The sequence below is a fragment of the Cherax quadricarinatus genome, chromosome 82 (genome assembly GCF_038502225.1).
Source record: "Cherax quadricarinatus isolate ZL_2023a chromosome 82, ASM3850222v1, whole genome shotgun sequence".
Taxonomy (NCBI): Eukaryota; Metazoa; Arthropoda; class Malacostraca; order Decapoda; family Parastacidae; genus Cherax; species Cherax quadricarinatus.
The window spans coordinates 19,898,390-19,914,143 of record NC_091373.1 but is presented as its reverse complement, the minus strand read 5'-3'; the positions used below and the strand labels follow the sequence as shown (position 1 = coordinate 19,914,143).

General features: G+C 41.7%; 1 protein-coding gene across 1 annotated transcript in view; it reads left to right on the top strand.

The window, feature by feature from the left end:
• Positions 1 to 15,754, top strand: part of Dhc1 (Dynein heavy chain 1) — a 313,825-nt gene that overhangs the window by 190,453 nt on the left and 107,618 nt on the right. Inside the window, exons 44-51 of the mRNA XM_070102646.1 lie at positions 1,573 to 1,695; positions 2,240 to 2,357; positions 2,603 to 2,808; positions 3,517 to 3,680; positions 4,027 to 4,149; positions 4,893 to 5,085; positions 10,229 to 10,359; positions 10,798 to 10,946. Coding sequence (XP_069958747.1) covers positions 1,573 to 1,695; positions 2,240 to 2,357; positions 2,603 to 2,808; positions 3,517 to 3,680; positions 4,027 to 4,149; positions 4,893 to 5,085; positions 10,229 to 10,359; positions 10,798 to 10,946 — 1,207 coding nt within the window. The remainder of the gene's footprint in view (positions 1 to 1,572; positions 1,696 to 2,239; positions 2,358 to 2,602; positions 2,809 to 3,516; positions 3,681 to 4,026; positions 4,150 to 4,892; positions 5,086 to 10,228; positions 10,360 to 10,797; positions 10,947 to 15,754) is intronic.

Sequence of the window (15,754 nt, the reverse complement as noted above, 5' to 3'; positions counted from 1 at the left end):
GCGTTAGTTCAGTCGTCCATTCTATTGGTGTTCAGAAATGTGTGAAAGATCTCTGGACGGTATGAACAAAACATAAATGCATTACTAGTAAGAGAGAGAGAGATTTCGTTCGGATTTTTAACCCCGGAGGGTTAGCCACCCAGGATAACCCAAGAAAGTCAGTGCGTCATTGAGGACTGTCTAACTTATTTCCATTGGGGTCCTCAATCTTGTCCCCCAGGATGCGACCCACACCAGTCGACTAACACCCAGGTACCTATTTGCTGCTAGGTGAACAGGACAACAGGTGTAAGGAAACGTGTCGAAATGTTTCCACCCGCCGGGAATCGAACCCGGGCCCTCCGTGTGTGAAGCGGGAGCTTTAGCCACCAGACCACCGGTGGCTAAAGAAAAGTTTCGAGTGTGCAGCAGGTTTCACCAGTTTCACCAGGTTTCACAGTCCAGGAGATAGTAGACAAAGTGAAAAGTAGTGTGAAGTAATTAGTCCTCAGTCTTTATGAGAGAAATCTTTCAGCCTCATTGAAAGTTAATCAGTATCTTAGCATGAGTAACTTTCCTTTAGCCTTATTATCATCCACCCAGGCTGAACTGAGAGACTGATTACCACAAACTACGTACGAAGAAGCCGATGATCAGGCCATGTTTAGTCTTTTGAGTATAAGTGGAGAAGTTCATGTTGGTAGTTAAATTTGTGAAGAACGTCAAAACGAGGTTCAGGGTCAGATTAACTGAGGAGAACATCAGAAAAGGAGAGTGCAGTTGACTTCTTCATTGACCGTGAAGTCAATATAGACCTCAAACCTGTTTGTCCTTGTGCTGAGTGAAGAAAAGTCAAATTGTCTACTAGTTATGAAGAGTTTGTCATCACACAGGAACAAGGACACCGGAGAAACGTTAATAAAAGGAAATCGCATTTCCAGATTTTCCATGTATTGATTCGCTATCATACTATGTTGAGGGAAACTCACATAGATAGGTCAAAAGGCTGTTAAAGGATGGAACAGGAAGGTCGAGAGAGTCCTCTGGGGCATCTAAAACGCAGTGGTGATCTTAATCACATTCTCAAAATAAAAACGCTCCAGCCTGGACGTGACATTAATACTCACCAGAGTACTCATAAAACTTTCTCTTTTTCATTTATGTTAATGTAAAAATTAATAATTTTGTACCAAAAGAACCTTAGAAAACTTACCTAAGCTTATTATAACAAGCGCAATTTAATTTAGCCTAATCCAACTAAATATATTTTAGATAAGTTTACAGTAATTTAATAATAAGTAAACACAATGAAATATATTTTTTTTTAGTTAGGTTCAGAATTATTTTTGCGAAATTGTTGCATACACAAATTTTCTCTTGCCTTATTCGGCAAGAAGAGCGTTGCTATTTAGGCCTATATCGCAAGTTTTACCTATTCGGCGCGATATATATATATATATATATATATATATATATATATATATATATATATATATATATATATATATATATATATATATATATATATATATATATATATAGTACATGATGTATTAATCATTAGCACTCTTTGAGCTGGTGTATATTTCTCAGAGAACCATGGAAAGCTATGTAGACAAGCGGATGGGCAGCACCTTTGGTCCTCCTGCAGGAAAAAAAATGACAGTGTTCGTGGATGACCTCAACATGCCACACATCAATGACTGGGGCGACCAGGTGAGCCTCAGAAACCACAAGTCAAAAAGACGTCTGCTTTGGTTTGTATGTGGGCATGTACAGGATGAGTTTTGTTTTAGGTTCATTATTTTCAGCAGTCGATAATAAATATGTGAATATAAAGTTAGTTATAAGCTGCTAGTCGGTGAAATAATACAGTTTTAAACTTTTATTGGAGACTGCTCCATGGGTTTCCATCTCTCGTGCTGCAATTTTCCTGGAGAGGAGTGTGACTGTAGGACTGCATTTCTGCAACGGGAACATTATTGTTTTAGAGGCTGTCATCACTTGAGAAAGTTCATGTTTAGGCCTAGCATCTATGTGTTGTGCTTTTTTTAATATAATATAATTGTAATAAAGTGACTTTCGAAGACACCTAATAAATATTACATCGTATTGACTGTGGCAGATGTTGTTGGAAAGAAGACAGTAATGTAATGATTTGAAAGTTTTCCAGAACAACTTCGGCAGTTTGACATTATGAATATGACTCTTGCTCTTTACTTCAGTCTTCAGAAAGTGGATAATAATTTTACTTTTGTAGCCCACGAACGAAATAGTACGTCAAGCGATGGAGATGGGTGGGTTCTACAGTCTGGAGAAACCTGGGGACTTCACTTACATTGTAGACCTGCAATATTTGGCAGCCATGGGTCACCCAGGTGAGCACTCATAATGGACACTCTAGAATGTGGTTTAGGATCACTCAAAATTTTTAACATCTCAGTGATGTTCTTCTGAGAATTTTATGCCTCTAGAAAATAATACAACAGTGCAAAAAATATATATATACTAGTAACAAATTTCACCATTCTGTACGTTCACCAGTATCTCTGTTAGTACGTATAATTTGACTTTTAAGTAATTGCTTCAATTATAATGCCGAGTGAATATTCGATGGATGCAGGTGGAGGACGCAACGATATTCCCTCTCGCTTGAAACGCCACTTCTGTATCTTCAATTCAACAATACCTTCTGAGGGATCCATCAATAAGATCTTCGGGGTGATAGCTCGTGGCCACTTCAGTAGTAAGCGTGGCTTCAACCAGGAAGTACGGGACATGGTTGAAAAGTTGGTACCCTTGACGAGGAAGCTGTGGGCCCATACCAAGGTAATGAAGTTTGCCTGTGATACTCCAATATAGGAGCTTCAATAGAAACTATGTATCGTACCAAAACAAAACCATTCCCACTGTTAAATTTACGAACTGTCATGCAATTACTTAGCCTTAATACCAATATGCTCCATAATCTGTACCAATATGTACAGTTTTGAATTAATCTTAGTCTGCTCGAAATGCCTAGTCATGCTAGGTGTGATAGTGGCCCTCTCTGTAATTAGTATTTTATAATATGTAAGCCACACAATATCCTATAATATGTAAACCCCGCATTGTAATCTTTATAGAGTATAAACTTGATTGATTGATTGATTTATTGATTGAAGACCTGATATGTTTAGTCCTTACCACATTCAAGGTAACCAGCCCCTTCCCTCCTTTCACGGTCCAATATTTAGTTAATATTATTTCTTAACAATTGTTAATTTATTTGTAACGTAACTCATTTCTTTGAATATTAACTCCAATGATACATAATACTTAATATAGCATCATCGTCTGTTCCAGATCACATGAACAAGGCATAACAATAATTTTACAAAAACAGTAAAAATATGTAAGCTAAGCATCAGCCTTTGACAACGAGACTATTGATGACTTTTGCAAGGTTATAAATAACCAATATCTAACACCTCCAAACATCACATATTCTTCTTGTGTTAGAAGCATAAATTCAGTTCATGTGTCCCATTCTTACAGAACAAACTTCTCCCTACACCAGCCAAGTTCCATTACGTATTCAATTTGCGGGATCTTTCACGCATCTGGCAAGGAATGCTGGGCGCTGCTGCCAACGTAGTCACCTCCTCTGAAACCCTTCTATCCCTCTGGCGTCATGAGTGCTGCAGGGTCATATCTGACAGGTAGGTGGCCATGATAATGTTGGATAATGTTGATGGTGGGTCAGTGTTGACATGAGGGAGGGTGGTCGTGGTCAGTCAGTACTGACAAGTGTTGGTAAGTAAGACACAGACAACATTTAGGCATCTTTATTCTGAAACGTTTCGCCTACACAATAGGCTTCTTTAGTCAAGTGCAGAAAGTAGGCTGGAGCAGTAGAGATGTGAAGACGATGTAATCAGTCCATCCCCCTTGAAGATCGAGATTTGAGGTTGTCAGTCCCTCAGCCTGAAGAAGAATTCAGTTTCGTAATCGGTAGTGTATACCATTTTGATATTCACTGACAGATGTTGATGTGCCTTCTGGCAGGTTCACGTCGGTGAAAGATGTACGCTGGTTCGAGGATGCTCTAGTGACTCTAGCACAGCAAGAGCTCGGGCCAAAGTTTACAAAGAACATTACTACCACACACTTCTTCGTCGACTTCCTCAGGTGAGTCTGGGAACATGGATGCTACATTGGGATTTTTGTGTAAACAGATTTTTTTACATAGAAAATAAGGAAAGTATTTTTAGATTTTACCCCAAAAGGAGAGTTTATTGAACAGCACAAGCTTCCTGCAAATGAATTTAATGTCTTAAAGACAGTACATTTCATCGTAAATAGTTCACATACTTTTTAATTCATTTTTATTTTTCTATTCAGCCAAAGATATTTATTGCTGTGTCTATCACCTTGTGGTTATTTACAAAATCTTTTTTTGTCTAATCTGTAATAATAGTCATATATTTCTCCTTGTTTTACTATCCTATGTTTTGCCAAGTCTTGTTTCATTATATTCTGATCATTATTTCATTATTATTTGTCAGTATGTCTTTATCTTTTGTCTTTATGCCTTTATTCTTGTAACTTCTTAATTCTTACTTTCTGCAGTTTACTTTTGCTTGATCATTCTTTCCTTGTCGAGTGATTTTCTGAAGCTAAACTTTCATAAATCCACATTTTAGATTTTTTTTGAATTATGACTTCTTTTCAATGTTTCCTTTTATTTCTGTTTCTTCCTTACTTTCAAGTACAGATTCTGTGTGCTTCTCACTTCCCATACAAGTACTAAATATATATAAAAGTAATGAATATTGAACTGTTGTATTCTTGTATACTAAATATATTGTGATAAACTGTATCACACAGTATTAGTTAATATTACTACACATGTATCATCCACCTGGCTGTAGGGATGCTCCAGAACCAACTGGGGATGAAGGAGAGGACCTGGATATGGAAATGCCAAAAGTGTACGAACCCATACCTTCCTTCAGCACGCTCGAGGACCGTCTTCAGATGTTTCTTTCTCAGTACAACGAGATGGTTCGCGGCGCTGGTATGGATCTCGTCTTCTTCACAGATGCTATGATTCACCTCATCAGAGTGAGTCTTATATAGGGATTTCAATTTTTTTTATTTTAGCAAGCTTACATGTGCGTGTGGTGGTCTCTTATCTCCCTCTTCCTTATGGCTTTTACTTTATATTTGTGTATATGTTATGACACCTTCCCTTTCTTGTGACTTTAGGTGTGTGTGTGTGTGTGAGTGTGTGTGAGTGTGTGTGTGTGTGTGTAATGTGTGAGTGTGAGTGTGTGTGTGTGTGTGTGTGTGTGTGTGTGTGTGTGTTGTATGTGTGTGTGTGTGTGTGTGTGTGAGTGAGTGTACTCACCTAGTTGTACTCACCTAGTTGAGGTTGCGGGGGTCGCGTCCGAGCTCCTGGCCCCGCCTCTTCACTGATCGCTACTAGGTCACTCTCCCTGAGCCGTGAGCTTTATCATACCTCTGCTTAAAGCTATGTATGGATCCTGCCTCCACTACATCGCTTCCCAAACTATTCCACTTACTGACTACTCTGTGGCTGAAGAAATACTTCCTAACATCCCTGTGATTCGTCTGTGTCTTCAGCTTCCAACTGTGTCCCCTTGTTACTGTGTCCAATCTCTGGAACATCCTGTCTTTGTCCACCTTGTCAATTCCTCTCAGTATTTTGTATGTCGTTATCATGTCCCCCCTATCTCTCCTGTCCTCCAGTGTCGTCAGGTTGATTTCCCTTAACCTCTCCTCGTAGGACATACCTCTTAGCTCTGGGACTAGTCTTGTTGCAAACCTTTGCACTTTCTCTAGTTTCTTCACGTGCTTGGCTAGGTGTGGGTTCCAAACTGGTGCCGCATACTCCAATATGGGCCTAACGTACACGGTGTACAGGGTCCTGAATGATTCCTTATTAAGATGTCGGAATGCTGTTCTGAGGTTTGCTAGGCGCCCATATGCTGCAGCAGTTATTTGGTTGATGTGCGCTTCAGGAGATGTGCCTGGTGTTATACTCACCCCAAGATCTTTTTCCTTGAGTGAGGTTTGTAGTCTCTGACCCCCTAGACTGTACTCCGTCTGCGGCCTTCTTTGCCCTTCCCCAATCTTCATGACTTTGCACTTGGTGGGATTGAACTCCAGGAGCCAATTGCTGGACCAGGTCTGCAGCCTGTCCAGATCCCTTTGTAGTTCTGCCTGGTCTTCGATCGAGTGTGTGTGTGTGTGTGTGTGTGTGTGTGTGTGTGTGTGTGTGTGTGTGTGTGTGTGTGTGTGTGTGTGTGTGTGTGTGTGTGTGTGTGTGTGTGTGCGCGTGCGTGTGTGCGTGTGTGTGTGTGTGTGTGTGTATGTGTGTGTGGGTAATGTGTGTTTTGTGTGTGTGTTTTGTGTGTATGTGTGTGTGTGTGTGTGTGTGTGTGTATGTGTGTGTGGGTAATGTGTGAGTGTGTGTGTGTGTGTGTGTGTGTGTGTGTGTGTGTGTGTGTGTGTGTGTGTATGTGTGTGTGTGTAATGTGTGAGTGTGCGTGTGTGTGTGTGTGTGTGTGTGTTTGTGTGTGTGTGTGTTTGTGTGTGTGTGTGTGAGTGTGTGTGTGTGTGTGTGTGTGTGTGCGTGAGTGTGTGTGTGTGTGAGTGTGTGTACTCACCTATTTGTGGTTGCAGGGGTCGAGTCACAGCTCCTGGCCCCGCCTCTTCGCTGATTGCTACTAGGTCCTCTCTCTCCCTGCCCCATGAGCTCTATCATACCTCGCCTTAAAACTATGTATGGTTCCTGCCTTCACTACGTCACTTTCTAGGCTATTCCACGGCCTGACTACTCTATGACTGAAGAAATACTTCCTAACATCCCTTTGATTCATCTGAGTCTTCAACTTCCAATTGTGACCTCTTGTGTCTGTGTCCCTTCTCTTGAACATCCCGTCTTTGTCCACCTTGTCTATTCCGCGCAGTATTTTATATGTCGTTATCATGTCTCCCCTGACCCTCCTGTCCTCCAGTGTCGTCAGGCCGATTTCCCTCAACCTTTCTTCGTAGGATAATCCTCGTAGCTCTGGGACTAGTCTTGTTGCAAACCTTTGCACTTTAATTTCTTGACGTGCTTGACTAGGTGTGGATTCCAAACTGGGGCCTGACGTAAATGGTATACAGAGTCTTAAACGAATCCTTACTGAGGTATCGGAACGCTATCCGTAGGTTTGCCAGGCGCCCGTATGCTGCAGCAGTTATCTGATTGATGTGCACCTCAGGAGATATGCTCGGTGTTATACTCACCCCCAGATCTTTTTCCTTGAGTGAGGTTTGCAGTCTTTGGCCATCTAAACTATATTGTGTCTGCGGTCTTCTTTGCCCTTCCCCAATCTTCATGACTTTGCATTTGGCAGGGTTAAATTCAAGGAGCCAGTTGCTGGACCAGGCTTGTAGCCTGTCCAGGTCTCTTTGTAGTCCTGCTTGATCCTCATCCGATTTGATTCTTCTCATTAACTTCGCATCATCTGCAAACAAGGACACTTCTGAGTCTATCCCTTCCGTTATGTCGTTCACATATACCAAGAACAACACAGGTCCTAGGACTGACCCCTGTGGGACCCCGCTTGTCACAGGCGCCCACTCTGACACCTTGTCGCGTACCATGACTCGTTGTTGCCTCCCTGTCAGATATTCTCTGACCCATTGCAGTGCCTTTCCTGTTATGTGTGCCTGATCCTCTAGCTTTTGCAGTAACCTCTTGTGAGGAACTGTGTCGAAGGCCTTCTTGCAGTCCAAAAATATGCAGTCGATCCACCCCTCTCTCTCTTGTCTTACTTCTGTCACCTTGTCATAAAACTCTAGTAGGTTTGTGACACAGGATTTTCCTTCCCTGAAACCGTGCTGGTTGTCAATTATACACTTGTTTCTTTCCAGGTGCCCCACCACTCTCCTCCTGATGATCTTCTCCATGACCTTGCATACTATACACGTTAGTGATACAGGTCTGTAGTTTAGTGCCTCATGTCTGTCTCCCTTTTTAAAAATTGGGACTACATTTGCCATTTTCCATACCTCAGGGAGTTGCCCAGTTTCAAATGATGTGTTGAAGATCTTTGTTAATGGCTCACACAATATCTCTGCTCCCTCTTTAAGGACCCATGGAGAGATGTTGTCTGGTCCCACCGCCTTTGAGGTGTCAAGTTCGCATAGCAACTTCTTCACCTCCTCCTTGGTTATATGTACCTCATCCAGCACTTGCTGGTGTGCCCCCCTGTTCTGATTTCTTGGAGTCCTACTGGTTTCCACTGTAAATACCTCTTTAAATCTTGTGTTGAGCTCCTGACAAACCTCTCGGTCGTTTCTTGTGAATTCCCCATCACCCTTCCTCAGTCTGATTACCTGGTCCTTGACTGTTGTTTTCCTCCTGATGTGGCTGTACAACAGCTTCGGGTCAGTCTTTACTTTTGATGCTATGTCATTTTCATATTGTCTCTGAGCCTCCCTTCTTATCTGTGCATATTCGTTTCTGGCTCTTCGGCTGATTTCTTTATTTTCCTGAGTTCTCTGTCTTCTGTACCTTTTCCATTCTCTAGTACACCTAGTTTTTGCCTCCCTACACCTTTGGGTGAACCAAGGTCTCGTTCTGTTCTTCCCATTATTTCTGTTTCCCTTGGGAACAAACCTCTCCTCTGCCTCCTTGCATTTTGTTGCTACATAGTCCATCATTTCTTGTACTGGTTTTCCTGTCAGTTCCCTCTCCCACTGAATGTCTTGAAGGAAGTTCCTCATGCCTGAGTAGTTCCCCCTTTTGTAGTTTGGTTTTTCCCAGCCTATTCCTGCTACTCTCTCCACTTGGAGCTCAACTATGTAGTCGAAGCACAGAACCACATGATCACTAGCTCCCAGGGGCCTTTCATACATGATACCATCGATGTCCGAACTACTCATGGTGAATACAAGGTCCAGCCTTGCTGGTTCATCCTCTCCTCTCTCTCTGGTAGTGTCTCTAACATGTTGATGCATGAGGTTTTCCAGTACCACATCCATCATCTTGGCTCTCCATGTTTCGGGACCCCCATGGGGCTCCAGGTTTTCCCAGTCAATCCCCTTGTGATTGAAATCACCCATAACTAGTAACTTTGCTCCCCCCATGTGTGCTCTCCTGGCCACCTCGGCTAGTGTGTCGATCATTGCTCTGTTGCTCTCATCATATTCTTCTCTTGGCCTCCTGCAGTTCTGTGGTGGGTTGTACATTACTGCAATTATCACCTTATGTCCCTCAGACTGGATTGTTTCTACTAAGTAGTCCCTTTCGCCCGTGCCATCCATTCCTTCCATTTTCTCAAAACCCCACTGGTTTTTAATGAGCAGTGCAACTCCTCCTCCCCCTCTCCTCCCTCTGTCTTTCCTGAGGATTTGATATCCGGATGGAAAGATTGAATCTGTTATTATTCTGGTGAGTTTTGTTTCTGTGAGTGCTATTATGTCTGGGGAAGTCTCTTTGATTCTTTTGTGCCACTCCTCATACTTGTTTGTTATTCCATCTGCATTTGTATACCACACCTTCAACTTCTTTTCTAAGACTGTGGTCTGGGAGGTATATTGGGGTTGGGGAAGTGGGAGACCTGGTAAGGAACTATGGGTTGTTGCTGTGGGGGTGGAGTTTGTAATGTAGTGGGTGGGGGCATTGGATGTGGCATGGGTGTTTTAATTTAGAGTGTTTGGTTGCACTGGGGTTGACCTGGTTGGGAGGCTTCTATAGGAAGTTGTGAGGGAGGCTGTATTTGATCTTATTCCTGGGTCTGTGATCTCCTGTCTGTCTTCTCCATCCCCTCTCTTTCCTCCTTTCGCCTTTGTACCATCTCTCTCAGTTTCTGCCTTTCTTCTTGTATTCTGTCGCGGTCGAGATACACCTTCCTGTATGCCGGCATGTCCCTTAATCGTGCTTTCTCCTGCAGGATCCTGGTATGTGTGTGTGTATGTGTGTGTGTGTATGATGCCTTTGCCTTAGATATGTCTGTGTGGATCACTTTTTTACCTTTCGTCCGGCCTTTCTTCCTGTCGTCTTACCTATTTTTCTAAGGTATTTTTTTTTTCCAGTTCGTCCTAATGACCTTTGACGTACACATTTTTTTTTACAACATCCATTTTTTTCACCAGTTCAGGGAGACCCAAAGAAGAAAACGCATTTAACATCACTCAGTGTTTCTCCCTATTTGTGGCACTAAAGTCTTGTCGGGTACTTACTGCACAGATCTCCCGCATCATACGCAACCCAGGAGGAAATGCCTTGTTGGTTGGTGTTGGCGGCTCTGGCAAGCAGTCGCTCACCAAGTTGGCCTCATTCATCGCTGGCTACAAGACCTTCCAGATTGCCCTCACACGGTATGTATTCTGACGAATGCAGCAGCAATAATAATAATTATTATAATAATCATGGGAAAGCTCTAAACTTGTAGGGGTCATACTCTGCCAGGCAAAGGGGAGGTAAACCAATTTGACCTGCGGAAGTGAATGGTAGTTCTAATTCCTTGAAACAAGAAACCGTCACCAGAGTCAAGCACTTCCGTAGTATGGGCCAGTAGGCCTGTTGCAGTGTTCCTCCTTTCTTATGTTCTTAAATAAAAAATTATGAAATACAAGAAATAGAAATAATGTAAATTGAATTATGTTAATGTGCCTCTAAGAAACACTTGTAGATTTATTATATTGAGATAAACATGGAATATTGTGCATATTGAGCAATTAAGAAGAAAATTAATAATGTAAGCTTAACGACAAATTATTTCATGTTCTTATTAGTAACTTATATTTATCTCTTAGATCTTACAATACAGCCAACTTATTAGAAGACCTGAAGGTACTGTATCGGACGTGCGGGATCCAAGGCAAGGGAACCACCTTCATCTTCACTGACCAGGAAGTCAAGGAGGAAGCCTTCCTAGAATACCTCAATAACGTTCTGTCCTCAGGTGAATGACCCATACTAGTTGACTGATGAATACAACACATGTTACACTTTTAGGTATCAGTTTTGGGTATTTTTATCTGCAATCAAGATATCTAAGTATTATATAAACGTCGTTTTCCTCTAGTTGTCTTATTTAGTACATCGACCTTCGCCCACGTCTTCTCCCGCCGATACATAGTAAATCCTCAGGTGAGTCGAAGCAGGAGGAGGTGGGATCATAGTGGGACCATCCACTAGTGTAAGTAGGTCTTCGTCCAAAGGTTGGACAAGTGCTGAAGAATTCTTTGTATCAAGATCCCATCATGTTGCAGTGTCTTACAGATGTGATAAATGGTTTTGAAAACCGACAAGTTGAAGATTGAGACACTTATGCAACATATGGGAATCTTTATTGAAAAAACGCTTCGCTACACAGTGGCTTCATCACTCCACTGCAAAGCAGACAGCTGTAAAGAGTGGAGGAGTTTGAGGCAATCAGTCCCTCAGTCTGGAATCGATGAGTTTAGTCCATCATTCTCATAGAAAGTACAGCATAGAGCCAGATAAGAGGTTTTTATATTGTAGTCAGGTCAGTCGAAGCAGGTGGAGGCGGGATCACAGTGGAACTATCCACTAGTGTAAGTAAGTTTAACACTGCAACATCATGGGATCTTGATACAAAGAATTCTTCAACACTTGTTCAACCTTTGGACGAAGACCTACTTACACTAGTGGAGGGTCCCACCTGATTACAGCACTTCTCTGGCCCTATGCTGTACTTTCTGCAAGAGTGATGCACTGAACACATCGATTCCAGGCTGAAGGACTGATCACCTCAAACTTCTTCACTCTTTACACGTTTCTGCTTTGTATTGGACTGATGAAGCCACTGTGTGGCGAAGCTTTTCTTCAGTAAAGATTCCCATATGCTGCATAAGTGTCTCGAACTTCATATTGTTTCGTGTGGCTCATTTGAAGATTTGCTTGATGTCCGCTTGGAGTCATGCGGTGTCTTCGATGGAAGACACTATCTTGGTAATTCGTGTGTCATCCGCAAAAGAAGATACGGAGCTATGGTTTACGTTTCTGTCTGTCAGATATGAAGATGAGGAATAGGATGGGGGCGAGTACTGTGCCTTGTGGAACAGAGCTTTCACCGTAGATGCCTCGGACTTTACTCTGTTTACTATTGCTTTGTGTTCTATTTGTCAGGAAGTTATAAATCCATCTATCAACTTTTCCTGTTATTCCTTTATCACGCATTTTGTGCTCTATTACACCCTGGTCACACTTTTCGAAGTTTGGGTATACTATCTCTACATTTGGTTTATCCTCTATAGCATCCATGACCTTGTCATAGTGGTCCAGTAGCTGGTACAGGCAGGAGCGACCTGCTCTAAACCCGTGTTGTCCTGGGTTGTGTAACTGTTGGGTATGTAGGTAGTTGGCTATCTTGCTTCTTAGAACATTCTCAAAGATTTTTATGATAAGGGATGTTAGTGCTATCGGTCTGTAATTCTTTGCAATTGCTTTACTGTCACCTATGTAGAGTGGGGCTATGTCTGTTGTTTTTAGTGAGTGTGGGATGACCCCTGTGTCCACGCTACCTCTCCATAGAATGCTGAAGGGCCGTGACAGGGGAGTCTTGCAGTTCTTGATGAACACGGAGTTCCACGAGTCTAGGCCTGTGACAGAGTGCATGGGCATGTCATTTATTGCCTTTTCAAAGTCTTCAAAGTCTTAATTATCTTTTAATCCCCACATCCCTCTCCAACACCCGGGACTTAGCTTATTTTGCAACCCCATTTCTAAATATGTTAGACAACTAGGGGGACATCGCACATCCCTGTCCAAGGTCAATTTTTAACAGAAACTAGTCCCCATATCTCCTACATATCCTCACCTGAGCCTCACTACCCACATACAAACTCTTCACTGCTCTTCACACTCTACCATCTATTCATTATATTTGCAACATCTGTCACATTTCTCTCCTATGTCTTTTCGGAGACGATGAATTCACAAAAAGTTCCTTACGTTTATCTAAGTATTGTTTACTTATTTTCTTCAATCCAAACACTTAGTTTATACATCCTCTACCCTGCCTTAAACTTATTTGTTTATCTTCAATTTACTCTCTATCTTGCCTTTAATTCTTTAATCCTAGCATGCATTTTACATGGTTGGTATATACAACAGACTTATTCCTCAATAATTCTTACAATCTTTGTTTATCCTCTTTTCCCCATTTACGTAAGAACTATACATGTTCTCTTCCAATCCCCAGGACCCTTTTCCCCCTTTCATGGATATTCTGAATCAGTTCACCAACCACTCTGACACTATGTTCCCACCGGCTTTTATCAGTTTTGTCATAATCCCTTCTATCCCAGCTGCTTTATCACCTTTCATTCTTCCCAGTGACACACACTTCCCCACACTTACATGTGGCAGGTAAATCACTGCCCAATGCAGGAAATCACCGCCCCTTTTTCTTCATCAATATTCAACAACTCCTCAGAATATTCCTCTATCTTCCCAATACTTCCACTTCCCTATTTAATAACATTCCTCTTTTGTTTTTAACTATTAAATTCATTTATTCCCTAGGCTATCTCAGCTTATTAATCACACTCCAAAACTTTTTCTTATGTTCATCATTATTTGTTTATAACACCTATCCCAGTATTTTACTGGGTCTCTTTTATTACGCCTCTTTTACTCTATATGTACAGTACTGCGCCATCCATATATCACTTCTGTATTATGAAAACTACTCATTTGATAACATTTTTCCCCAATACCATCCTCTTTACCTGATCATCCCACTAATTGCTCTTATTACATCCCGTACTCGTCCTTCATACCCATGAACTACTGTTGCACTCTAATATTTCTTTCTTGAATCTTCTGCATGATTCTTCCTCTTCGGCTTTCTCCTCTGTACTTATACTCTCTCTAGCCCATCGTTCTTCGAGTAATTGCATAAATCTTTACTCTATCTCTTATTTTTATTTATTAACTTCTCTCATACCTAATAATGACATTCTCATCATACCCAGTCAACCTCTTCCTCTCACTGTAGTTATCATTAAATCATCATCTGATATATCTATCGTCTCTTTAAAAGCATGCATATCTTGAAGTTACCCATCAACGTTATATCTGCTAATTCATAGCTTTTTCTTCCTTAGCATTTGTCTCTTGGACAACAATTATTTTTTCGTTTGGTTAATTTTTTTTTTTACACAGGGTTTGACAAGGTTAGGTTAAGGATCCCTAGCTTTATTGTCAAGTTATTTACAGGTTAAGGATTCCTAACTTTATTTACAAGCTAAGAGCTGTTACCTATATCAGCTCATTTGAAAGCATTTTTATTGTTATGAGACATACAAGTAGGGAACAGGATGAAGTTGGAGCCATCTGTGGGCCAGCATTTTCATTTGATCAACTGACTTTATCTCGTTGACATCATAATGCTGTACGAATGTGTTCCATACTCGAGTCATCCTGGGTATATATGATCTCAGATGAAGTGATGTTTTGGAGAAGGGTACAGCCAGAGTGAAGTTGCTGCTTTCTGCCCGTCTTGTGGTACTGAAGCTTGCTTCACGTTGTCCCCGAAGTGGATCCAAGTGTGGTACTTTGACAATAATGGCCTTGTACATAACAGTAAGGCCATACACATCCCTCCTGTGTTGAAGGCTCTGCTGAAATGACAGAACTATCCAGGATGGGTCCGGGCGAGAGATGAGACGTCTTGCTCTGTTCTTTACTCTGTCAAGCAGTCGAAAATGAGAGGGGGAGGAGGCAAACCAAGAAAGTGGAGCATACTCAAGGTGTGAGAGTGCTTGTGCCTCGTACAAAATCTTGCAACCCCTACTGTCAAGCAGATGCGAGATACGGCGAAGTGCTGTAAGCTTCCTGACTGCCTTGTTTGCAAGATTTACAGCATGGTTCTTCATGATCAGTTTGGAGTCAAATTTCACCCCAATTATATCAACTTCTTCCCCAGGTGCCAACACCCTCCCATTCATTCTTACTACTGCACCGGCATTACCATCATGGTGCCTAGAGATCATCATTTGTGTTTTCTCAGGTGCAAATTTTACTTGCCATATATTTCCCCAAGCTGATATAGCTCTTAACTGGTGATTGATGCAGCTTAGAGCAGCTGGCATTTCTTCTCTTGGATAAGTGAATGTCAGTGTACACTCATCTGCATATGCATGGGATTCTGGGATGAGATGAAGGTCATTGAAGTAGACATTCCACAACAATGGTCCCAGCACGCTTCCTTGTGGATCACTTGCCCCAATAGGATGTCTTGCTGTTCTCTCTCTCTCTCTCTCTCTCTCTCTCTCTCTCTCTCTCTCTCTCTCTCTCTCTCTCTCTCTCTCTCTCATCTATACACCTTTACTAGGTGCATAAACTATTACTATATCCCAATTCTTACATTTCACCTTTATTCTAATCCATATAATTGTTAAATTTATTCAGTTATACCTCCTCTTCTCCTTCCACATTTTATCTTTTAATAGTACCCTTTTAAGCCCAAACCCTCTCAGATACAACTTACCGAACCCCTTTTGTTAGTTTTGTATACAATAAATACTTGGATATAGTGATATTTTTTTTTGGGGGGGGGGAGGAGTTCTTTCTCCCCCGTCACCCACCATTTTCTTTGTATGAGTTTTTCACATTTTTCAGCATCTTTCTTTATCACTTGGAACTGCAGAGCTTAGGAGGGCATTCTGATGCTTGCGGATTTGTCACGTATTAAAAAGTAGTGTAGTCGGTGTTGTCCCCAGCGGCAAAATCCATCGTGTT